General features: G+C 33.9%; 1 protein-coding gene across 3 annotated transcripts in view; it reads left to right on the top strand.

The window, feature by feature from the left end:
• The window catches only part of LOC145276691 (NADH dehydrogenase [ubiquinone] 1 alpha subcomplex subunit 13-like), an 85,411-nt gene that overhangs the window by 24,308 nt on the left and 48,377 nt on the right, over positions 1 to 12,726 (top strand). For all 3 annotated transcript variants that reach the window (XM_080127874.1, XM_080127876.1, XM_080127877.1), the window contains exons 4-5: positions 4,087 to 4,110; positions 9,098 to 9,182. In XM_080127874.1, coding sequence (XP_079984000.1) covers positions 4,087 to 4,110; positions 9,098 to 9,165 — 92 coding nt within the window. In that variant the 3' untranslated portion in view covers positions 9,166 to 9,182. The remainder of the gene's footprint in view (positions 1 to 4,086; positions 4,111 to 9,097; positions 9,183 to 12,726) is intronic.

Consider the following 12,726-nt stretch of genomic DNA (forward strand, 5'->3'; position numbering starts at 1 on the left):
ATTTAGAATGGTGGCGATTTTGAGGAACGTTACAAGCAACAGAGCAAGGGAGACAACTCGGCCTGGAAGCCTTTAAAGCTTGTTGATTTCCTATCTTATCAAAAATGTACTCAAAAGTTAATCTTAACAAAGAATAGGAACAGAATTGTGTCCAATTTTATTCGGCCATGCCAAATAAATAGAAGAAGAAAATAGTTTAAAAAGAAAACAAAAGTAATTTTCATAACACCTCTCTCTCTCATATATATATATATATATATATATATATATATATATATATATATATATATATATATATATTAGTGGCATGGCAAATGTAGGCAAATGTATACATATTTTGTTGATTTGAAAATATAGGTTCTTTTTTATCAAGTGTCATAAAATTTAAACCATAAAATAGTATTATAATCTTCAAAATTTTCATGTAGTTTCGTCCCATAGAACCAAAGATTTGAGCATTTCAATATTCAGTTTGGCTACCTGTACACACACACACACACACACACACACACACACACACACACACACATACATATATATATATATATATATATATATATATATATATATATATATATATATATATAATGACCTGAATTGTGTAGTGGACTATGGGATATTTGCCCTTAAGGTCGCACATTAAGGGGATCATCAATCATCCAGAGCCTATTTTTGGCATTATTTCACAGCCATAAAATGTTTCAATCATACCCATTTGTTTTCCTAGTTTTGCATATGAATTACAAAATATCTGATATTTCTCCAAAACATCTGGCCTTGATGGAGGATAGACTAAAATTTGCTACTATGATTTCAAATGATCTGAAATAACAACCAGGGGAGACTTGATTCCAAATATTTCTCATATATTATATCTCCCCTCTTTTGTTTTCATACATAAAGTAAATTTCACATAGCAGCAAGTTTTAGTCTCCCCTAATCAAGGCCAGAAGTTTTGGGGAAATATGTATATACTAGCATGGATACCCGGCATTGGCAGGTTCAACATGAAGCTTGGTTTGGACACACCTGCTCTACTAAGGGTATTGAGCAGTTTTTCATTATTATGTCAACTCCATCGTTACCCCCACAACAATTTCAAATATAAAAGAACGGATGAAAACAGAAAAATGTAATCGCCTCCAAAATGAAGAAGTACGTGCAACCTCTCCACCAGATATTTTGGCAGAAGGATACAAAGAGAAGCTGTGCATATTGAGCAATTTTTTTTCTGACTATGTACCAGTTTAAGCGAATTTCTCCTCTGCTGTCTCAGTCTAGAAAGATTGTGTACGGTCTGTTGCAATGAAAATAAACTGTAAATAGTTCAGTTTGAAATTATATCATGGCAATTAAGCTATACAAAGGTGTCCATGTTTCCTCTCTCTCTCTCTCTCTCTCTCTCTCTCTCTCTCTCTTTATATATATATATATATATATATATATATATATATATATATATATATATACTAGCAGTCCGCCCGGGATTGCCTGGCCATGAAATATATTTAAATATGATATTTTTATTAATGCAGATTTCATATTTATTATAATAAATATGAAATTTGCGTTAATCAAAATTATATTATATTGGACCCAATATATAGTAACTACTGGGGGTGCCTGGCGTTGCCCGGGTGTTTGTATGTGTGTGTGGAGGAAAAAAAACAAAATTTCGAAGCCGAACATCGAAGGAGGAAAAAAACGTGAAAAAAAGAAAAAAAAAAGTGTTAGTAGGCAGGTAGGCTCGAACCGTGACGTGATGCGAAACGGGGAAGAAAATAAAAGAAAACCTGAGATCTTTCTGCTGTGTTAAGACGCCAGAGGAATTCAAAAGTGTTGAAATTTAGCGATTAAAAAGTTGACACGCAGAAAGTGAAAGTTAAGTGAATGAGTTTGCGCTGTTAGCCAGTTAAGCTTATAGCTTTCCGCACGCTGTATTTTTTTCCCCACGATGTTGGGGAAAACCAGCTCTCCACAAAAAAGGAGTGTCCAAATGAATAGCAATTGTCTGATATGAGGGGTTTCCCCACAGCGATCAAAGCTGATTGCTTTCTGGCCGTCCCTGACGGGAAAGTCAAGAAACTGCTTCACTTCAATTAGTTTCACTTTATTTATACTAAAAAGCCGAACAAACATGCAAGAGGGCGGAATAGCGGGAATTTTATAAAAGTCGATCAAAATAAGTCTAAAGATGACGTCTGTTTGCAAATCGTAGATATTATAATCTAGGGAGTATATAAAAAGTTCTAAAACAGTAACACCCCCCCCACCTTGAACACCCGCAAAAAAAGCTTTGCTGGACATACAAAAATGTGCGAGCCTTTTTTGGCTTTTATATATATAGACTAGCCTGGCGTTGCCCAGACGTTTGGAGGTGTGTGTTGATCAAAAAAAAGTGGTAGTACCCGTACTGTAAAGGAGGAAAAGAGGCAATGATTTTCAAAAATATTAGCGAAAAAGCGACCCCGCCCTGTAGAAAAGTGCCCAATTGAGGGGTGAAGGAATTAATGTTTTGGCCAATTTTTCGATATTTGTGGTCCAAAGGGTCGAGCTTCAAAATTATACTGACCTCGTGAAAATACGTCGCCTCTGTCGAAAGTTTTGCGAGACATAAAAACATACATACATACATTTAAACAAACAGGTGAGATTTATATTATAGATGATTTAACAAGTTTTAAAAAAATGCACCACCAAAAATTAAAACCAAAACGTTTAGCTTACGATTTACTTTTCCTTTGATGTTAATGCCTGAGCTATGAAGACATGTTTACTGCAAGGCTAAAAATTAAAAATCTCCATTTTCTTTTATCAACATTTCTTTTTATTTTACATGGTAGTCACCACTTATCAAGGCCCGGAAGCCACTCGGGGATAAGGATTATTGCGTGTACAGTAATCTATGGGATAATATCATAGTAATTATTAGTAATATAGATTTGATAAAGTGTCTTACTTAAGGGGGCGATTCATCAGGAACTTGTTTATATTGGACTTGAAGACATCCAATGATGGTAAAATCCAAAAATGTAAATCCAAGGCATTGGATAATTTACCTTTCACCAGACTATCCATTCATGTGAAATCACCTTTTTCTTCACCATATTCCCTATGCTTCACTTTTTGTTATCAAGTAAGATCTTTGACTTACTTGCAGTTTCATCAAATACTTTTGCAAGCAAAATCCGATCCCGCATTTTGCTAATTCCTACCCTCTGATGAGAAGGAAAGTATTTCTTCAAAACTCTGCGGATTAAGGACTATCCACTTATTAAGTGTTTCCTTTTCAGATGAAATATGTTTTTAACTCTTTTTCAAAGTGTTTTTTAATATGTTTTATGAACTATTTGCCCTTATATATATATATATATATATATATATATATATATATATATATATATATATATATATATATATAATTCAGTTTGAAATTATATTATGGCAATTATAAATTACTAACTAGCTCTACCTACGTATTGAGCACTTTTGAAGTAAATACTTAAAGTTTACACATATATCTATACTTTCGTATATCAATTTTATGTGAGTAAATGAAGTAGTTATATATATATATATATATATATATATATATATATATATATATATACATCACAACAAAATGAAAATTATATCATCAAACGACTCCTTTAAGGTTAGTTACTTCCAAAAACTTTATTCAAATTCATGCGATATTCACAAAGTTATGACATTGCATTCTTTATCGAAGAATTTCCACTATCCATCACTTTATTGCAGGTCTTTGAAAACTGATCCTTTTTAAATTAAATTTGAACATATAAGCTAATATATATATATATATATATATATATATATATATATATATATATATATTTTGTTTATATCCGTTAGAAGTGCTGAGTGAAATTTGGAGAATAAAATATGTATAAATACGTTTGAAGCCAAAAACTGCAATGCAAAATAAAAAGTTTGCGTTGCAGTTTTTGGCTTCAAACGTATTTATACATATTTTATTCTTTTAATATATATATATATATATATATATATATATATATATATGTTAAACAGAAACGAAGTAATAATGCATTCTTCTTTTCCTTTTAGATGCACTTTTTATAGAGAATACAAGTAAGTATACAAAAAAACATGTAATTCTTTTATCTGATTGGCTGATCATATACAAGGTGACCAAAAAAAACGAGCCCCAACTCTAATTAGGCCCCGTTTCTTAGTGTTTTGTCCAAATGAAATGGAACTTTGGTCATAACTAGTTTATTATATTCAAAAAATCACATCAAAACACCTTTTTTTCTCCGTTGACTGTAAAATGTTCAGAAAAACAATTGAATGTCCTCTGTTTTTTGGGTCACCCTGTATATGAGCATTGCAGTGTTATTTCGATATAGAAATAATAAAAATGAAGTGAAATAAAAATTATAATAAACTAAAACAAAACGAATGAAAATAAATAGAAAAAAGTTTTAAGAAGAAAAAATTTCACACAATTTAAAATAATGCATCTTGCTTAGCATGTTATAAAATGGATGATCTTATATCAGATAGCGATTACATCAGCTAGTGTTAAGCTTGATAAAGGTTGAACGAAGTGTAGACCAAAGTGAGATGAAGTTTGGGAAATAACCAAGTTTCCATGAAAACTGAATAGCAAAAGATGTCATGTAAAGTTAGATGAGCTCAGTTCAATTACAGCAAAGAAATTTCAATGACATGATGCATTACGTCACGGATATTGAGATTGACAAAGAAACTAAGAATTCAGTCAGTCTGTCTATGAGAGTTAATAAGTCAGATAATAATTGAAGGATAACTTTGATAATCGCTAAGTGTGAAATGCCACCCCTCCTAACATCTCTGTTTATTGTGTCCACTCATTTATCTTTAATATGATAATTAATTAATCATCAAGTTTTGATTATACTGAAGTGTTCATTTTATTTAAATGCAATTCACATAATTAGGCCTCACATCAGTGAAGTAGAGGAAGACGATACACAGAAAAAAAGTAGGCCCCGAAACAGTTGATATTCTCTCCTGATGATTCAATATTATCTGGAAACTAGAAAGAAATGCCCCACAAATAAAAAAACATTTGATAAACTTGATTATGTACAAATCTGCAAGGAAGAGATAGGCTCTGAAACAGTGCGTTTTATCTCCTGATAACCTGACATTATCTGGAGATCGGAATAAAATACCCCACAAGTGAAAACAGTCGATAATCTTGATTATATACAAGTCTACAATGTAAGCTGTTTTTTCTGTTATCCTCTCACTTCATTGCAAGTTTCTGCTATTGTTTCGATAGCAAATATGATTCTTTATTAAATTAACTTTTTCTTTTATTAGAATGTGTAGAGATATTGCCTTATCCCCTTAGGAGCTAGTGGATTGACTAATAGGTATCTGAACCACTACTCCCTTAGGAGTCACGTGAGTCAGCCTAAAACAAACCTTAACCCAACAGAACAACAGCTGAACTTTAGTAACAAAAGCCCTCAGCAACAGTCACTCGGAGTCACCCAACTCCTTCGTTCCCTTTATCCATCGTCTGCGACAGGTTTGACTAATCTTGACAGAACTCTAGACAGCAGTTCAGAGTCAGCCATCATTCATTTCCGAATTTCAAAAGTATGCAAAGCCTTTATTTCTATACGAAAACTGAATTGAGAATTGAGAGACATACGAGGGGCGCACAATAAGTAATGCCCCTGACCCACTTCCCATAGTAGTAGAGCAACGAAACTTGGCACAGTTATTAATCTTTCTCTACATAGGAACCACCCAGAATTATGCATTTCTCCCATCGTTTGATGCAGCTTTGGAGACCGTTTCTGTAGAACAGCCCAGGTTGGTCCGCCAACCATGATGTGACTTCAGAAATCAAGGCTGCATCATCTGGGAAACGCTTTCCTTTCAAAAACAACTTCATGGCTGGGAAGAGGTGAAAGTCAGAGGGTGCAAGGTCAGGAAAGTAGGAAGGATGGGGAAGAATTTCATAACCACACACCCGTGCTTCTGATCTGGCGACATGCAAGTTGTGGACCGGAGCGTTGTCCTGCAGGAGGAGGGTACCTTTGCTGATCTTGCCCCGCCTCTTGATTTTGATAAATTTCCTTAATTTCCTCAAAAGTGAAGCTTAATAGGCTCCTATAATTGTGGTACTCTTTGCCAGGAAATCTGTCATCATTACTCCGTCCTGGTCCCAGAAGACTGTGAGCATGATCTTGCCAGTGGAGGGCTGCACCCTTGCCTTCTTTGGAGGTGGTGAGTCCAAGTGCTTCCACTGCATTGACTGGGCTTTGGTCTCTGGATCATAGTGATGGACCCAGGTTTCATTCTGTGTAATCAGTCTTTTGAAAAACTTTGACTCATCTTCTTGGCACATCTCCAAATTCATCCTCGAGCACTCGGCGCATTCTCGCTTCTGGAATGGTGTGAGCAACCTGAGAATCCATCTAGCAGACACCTTATGCATATGCAAATTGGTCATGAATGATAGTTTCCACATACCCTGTACTAATCTTGACATCTTGGGCTATTTGGCGAATAGTAATGCACCGATCTTCCAAAATGGTAGCCTCAACTTGACGGACAGATGTCTCATCAATGGCAGAAGGGGGGGGGCGACTAGGTCTGGGAGCTGTTTCCACAGACTTGCGGCTATGTTTGAATTCACAATTCCAGCGTTTTATAAGGTCATATGAGGGAGCATTATCACCATAAGTTTCTTTCATTTCATCAAAAGTCTCCTGTGGTGTGCATCCTTTCAAATACAAAAACCGAATCACTGTTCGACATTCAACAGGCTCCATTTCACACCTGACTCAGTTCAAACACCTGTAAAACAGAAACCACAATTAATTCAGAGCTGTAATTTGCCATATAACCCATAGAGATATAAATCATTGCACATGCAAGATCAGACAAATGGAAGTGGGTCAGGGGCATTACTTATTGCACGCCCCTCATACATGTAATTGTGCAACCTTTTTTTCAAAATTAACATAATTTTCCTCCTTTCTAAACAATTACCTTTTCCCTATGTACTAGCGGGGTACCCGGCGTTGCCCGGGTGTTTGAAGATGTAAAAGAAAAAAAAAAAGTTCTGGTAGGTAGGTAGGTAGGTTTGAAGCCGAACCCAAACCCTGGAGGTCAATCGCCTAATAACTTACCACCATGCTACAAGGGCAGAGAACTGAAAATGGGTGAAATTAAACGATTAAAAAGTCAAACGATTACAAAGTTACGTGACAGGTGCGCGTAAATTTAATGAGGTCAAATATCACGCCATAAGAGAATGAAATCCCGCACTTAACTTTGGCTGCAAGCCAGTTTCTGCATATGTTGTTTGTTGCCCCTAAGATGCTGGGGAAAACCAGCTCCCAATTAAAAGGGAGTGTAGCAATGTTCTGATATAAGGGGTTTTCCCCACATTGATCAAACCTTATTGCTTTTCTGCATGTCCCCACACAATGGATTCAGTTTCACTTATATACTTATATAAAGAAACATGTGGTGAGTGAAAAATATCTCGAAAATAGCGTGTAAAAGTCATCCAAATTAAAGATAAATACGTTTCGTAAATCTTGGATATTATAATCTAGGTAACATATAAAAGGTTCTAAGAAACAGTAACCGCCCAGAACTCCCCCCCCAAATGCCTTTGCCAGACATACAGAAAAAATGCACACACACATACTAACACACATTTTGCCTTATATATATATATATATATATATATATATATATATATATATATATATATATATAATTTTATTTTATTTATTTTTCATTTTTTGGAATCTTTTGAGATGAGGCGCCATAATTTTTGCCAACTGTTATCCTCATCTTCATAGTTGTTGTTTCAACAAGTTGTCTTCTGAATACTCAAATTATGAACCCTTATAACAAAGGCCCTTCCCCTCCCCACCAAAAATTTAAAAAATAAATAAAAAATAAAAATAATATATAATACCATTCAGTATCCAACAATGGAAGATCAGATAAGAACACAAAATTGGATTTATAGGACCATAAAATCCAACCTTGATCGCACTTTGAAGCCCATGACACAGTGGATAGAAGCGTTGAGTCTCTACGGTTTAAGGTGAGTATTGTCTGAAGGTTGTGATTTCAATCCTACCCAAAGCCTGGCAGAAGCTTAGTTGGCCAAAAACGTGGTGAGACAACAACAACTATGGAAGGCAGTAATTATTGTTGATACAGTTACAAGACTCAGCATTTCTATTCCTGTCATGGTTAACCACTTGAAGAAGGCCAAAGGATAACTTGGCCAAAACGTGCTGAAACAACAACTGTGAAGATGAGGATTACGGTCGACAATATATATATATATATATATATATATATATATATATATATATATATATATATACACCTTCTCCCTGTTGTTTATATATATGTGATTATTACTTAACTATTAAAATTGCTCTAAAATTGAAAAATATCTAATAATCGTTTTATTAGTTCAGCTAATTTTTGTGTAAGACTTTAGTTTCTTGTTTGTAAATCACATCTGCTGCATGCTGATCGCGAAACGATGTAAATCATATGACAATGATTTAACACAAGAAAATGTAACATTCAGTCAGTTCATACGGATGATACAATTTGTATGAAACAACACCATTCCTTGACATTATTTAAAATTAACACCGGAAACTCTACTAAGTTCTTATATCAAATATGGCGTGTCAGAACCCAAGCGCAAAACTTTTCCAGTGACACGAGAAGATTCTCTGAAATGAAAAAATGATTTCTCTGAGAGAAGTAAACTTTTACTCGTTTTCATTGAAGGCTTGTCGTCTAATTTAATTGAATTATCTCCCCTTTGCAGATTGACTGGAGTTTCCAAAGCTAGATGGCTGTGACAGTATAAGAGAAGGTGTCATTAGTATAGAAACTTTACTTGTTGATTAACGAGGGCTACTGACAGTCTGTATACAGTGCAACTATGCATCTCGCTAAACATGCAGCAATGCACATGTTTGCATTATTGTTTCCTACAAATAAATGCTATTGTATCCTTTTGTTTTTCTCAATAAACCCATCGTTATATCTTTCAAATTTATAGATTTCCAAATCTTGACAGCTGCCAATATTCAATCATTGTTGGAAGAAGGATTAGAGAATTTGCTTTAAGAAAAACTGTTCAATTGGTAAGTTTGAATTATTTCTTCATGGACTGATATAATTTGGCAGTCAAGCAAACATTTTCTTTTAACTCAGAATATTTTAATCAGTTTTTATCTAGAAGGAAGGGCTGCTAAGGCATAAAAATGGAAAATTAGAATGTGGAAAGCTCATTGGATTTTTATCTGTTTGTCAACTGTTTCACAAATGTGCATGCATGAATTGTTTTATTGATAAATTCTTTATGTTAAGTATAAGTAGGTTTGAAAACACTTTTTAAAGATCGTGTCAAGCTGGCTGGCCTAATCGTACTTGACTCGCTGTCTTTAAGTTTTGGCTTCGATCTTAGCTAGAGTATATTTTTTTTACTTACAAAAAGTTAACTGTTTAGAAAAGAAAGCAAAATGCTCACATGCACATGTCTCAGTTTTTGTATTTATTAAAATATGATATTTATGTGTATTTTACTACCGGGCAACGACCTGCTAGTACATTTATAATTTTCATTACCTCCAATTTTAAGTATATATATATATATATATATATATATATATATATATATATATATATATATATGCTAGCAAAAGTACCCGTCGTTGGCTGGGTTCAAAAACAGCCTACAGAAAATGAACTCTGATTTATGGAAGTATGATAGGTTATGAAAAGGAAGGGTTGTAAAGAGATAGCTTCGAATTTGGGGATATCAAAACCAAAGCAAAATATGATGAAAGTAAAAATAAAATAGATAAACCCCATAATTTATTATACCATACGTTTTTACACTGAAACACTTATCACAATATTCTGTGGATCTATATTAAAAAACCTTGTTAAACTTAGTGACATATTTCCATTCTATGGAGGTCAGGCACGAACAAACACCCCATAATTTTATTATACCATATTTCTTCAAACTGAAACATAATTATCAAAGTATACTTACGCAGATAGTTATAAAAAGTCTTTATTAAAGTTTGTGCCTATTTCCATTCTAACGCAGACCCCACAATTTTATTATACCATCCCTATTTAAGTTAAAACATACTTATCAAAGTATTATCATGTACATCTATATCAAAAACAGTTGTAAACGTTTGTTTTTAATTTTTAAATTTTTTATTTCCATACCTTGTGGACCAGGCGCGTACGCAGACCCCACAATTTTAATGAATCATCATTATGCCAGATCAAACATACTCATTCCAGTGTCTCGATACATCTTCTATCATTATATGTGATCAGTTTTCTATAATAGTCAACCATATAGGAGCCTATTCGTGACCAGACACACACACATACAGACGTTCAGCTTTATATTATAAGATATATATATATACATATATATATATATGTTAAGTTTTGAGACATTGTGTTGAACAAAGATGGTGGCGTAGTTCAGATCAGGTCGCAGTTTAACGTTGTGCCCGGGACAATTTACAATTTTTTTTTTATGTCCATTTCGATGGGAGTTGAACGCGGCTTACAATCTTGCATTCCGAACTTGAGCAGAATTTTTTTCAATGTATCGTGATTGGGTCATAGTTATAGTTTCATTTTCACAGGTAAATTTTATACCGAGGAACCATGACAGTCATCCAAGATCGGCCATTTTAAATTTTTTATTTAATTAATTTTTAACATCTTTTAGTGTCGTCACAGTTTGAAGTGAGTAATATATCGTCAACCCAAAAAAACAAAATCAACAATTTATTACCTACATTTTTGATATACATGCATGCGTCTATGGGACATTGTTTGAATTCCTGTTCTATTAAATAATTATGGGGTGTTAAATTCCAATTGTGTGCACTTTGTTTTAGTCCATGTAACGATTTATTTAATTTCCGCACCCAATTTTTATTTTTCATTTTAAATCCCTCTGGAGGGTAAATGTAGATTTTACAGTCAATCGGAGCATTTAAATAAGCATTTTTTACACCCATTTGATGTATTTTTAAATTGTATTGAATGGCAAGTTGTAATAAAATTCTAATTGTTGTTAAATTTGTCGTTGGTGAAAATGTTGCAAAATATTCCACACCAGAAATTTGTGAGAAACCTTTTGCCACAAATCTTGCTTTAAAAGTTTCACTGCCAGAAGCTGTGATTTTATTTTGGAAAAAACCCAGCGTGAAGAAATTATATTTTTATCTGTTGGTTTTGCCACTATTTCGTATGTGTTATTTTCAGATAAAGCTTTCAATTCGGATACCATAGCTTTTTCCCATTCTTGGTGATTTTCTGAATTAATCATCTCATTATAACTTTCCGGTGCGCTGTTCAACGAATAACAGTAATCCACGGCGTAATCTTGTATCTTTTCAATTTGTAAGAAGTCTGCCCTTTTTCGCTCCCTTATTGGGTATCGACGTGTCTGGTTAATATTTTCGTCAGAAGTACTGTAATAGTTGTCGTTATTAATATTTTCATTGTGATCGATTAAGATGCTAGGTAATATTTCACGTTTTTCATCCACTTGATCGCCATTTTTAAATTCAATGTATCATTGAATTTTACACATCTAACCCTTTTTATGGCATTTTGAGCTGCGAAGTAGATTAAGTATGCCGGGCTATTTTTATCGTAACCTACGGAAGTACCTTTTTCGCTTTTAGTATTTAGTTTACTGGTGTTTTCTATAAATGCAAAACAATCAGAACCAAATAGATGCATTCTGTTCATTTTAAGTTTTACACCGCAAAACGCTTCATACGGCATTTTACCTAGTCTCTTATTGAACGATCTATTTTTGATATATGCTGCTGTCATTAAAGCGTATGTCCATAAACTATGTGTTAATTTCGATTCAATAAGTAGGCATCTTGTCATCCTAAAAAGGGTTCGCCATGCCCTTTCAGTGGTGTCATTTTGGAAGGGGGGAATATGGCGCCGATTTCTCGTGTTCAATACGGTGGTTAATTAATAGAAGTTCAAAGTCTTTACTAGTAAATTCAGTCCCATTGTCTGAGCGAATGCATTTTACTGAACCGTACGAGGCAACATCAGCTAAATATTTCTTAGTGGCGAGGATAGTGTTGGATTTATATTTTAGAAAATAAACCATAATTAAACTGCAAAAATCATCAATAAAGTTCAAAACGTACCTTAGATTATTTCTCCCCATCGGGCTGATCGGACCTGCTAAGTCACAATGCACAAGTGGGAGAATTTTCGTAGCTTTTTTGTCTGGCGTTCGGCTTATATCTTTTGTCATTTTCCCATGCACACGCATCACAATTTGGGAGATCATCTGAAGGTATTATTTTCATGCCTTCGACTACATTTGGTAATTTTTTAATATCAGCTGTATTGCAGTGTCCTAGAATTTTATGCCATGTTTCCAAGTCGTGACATACAGTTTTTGAGGGAACCATACTTTTTAAATAATATAGTCGGCCATTTTCTTTAATGTCAAATACAGTTCCATTGGAGTATGTCAATTTTCATGTATTTTTAAATTGTTTTGGGTGGCAAGTTGTAATAAAATTCTAATTGTCGTTAAATTTGTCTTCTACCATTATATGTGATCAGTTTTCTATAATAGTCAACCTATACCACTATCTGCCGGTC

This window comes from Euprymna scolopes, chromosome 5 (genome assembly GCF_053919585.1).
Source record: "Euprymna scolopes isolate OS-2025 chromosome 5, ASM5391958v1, whole genome shotgun sequence".
Classification (NCBI taxonomy): Eukaryota; Metazoa; Mollusca; class Cephalopoda; order Sepiida; family Sepiolidae; genus Euprymna; species Euprymna scolopes.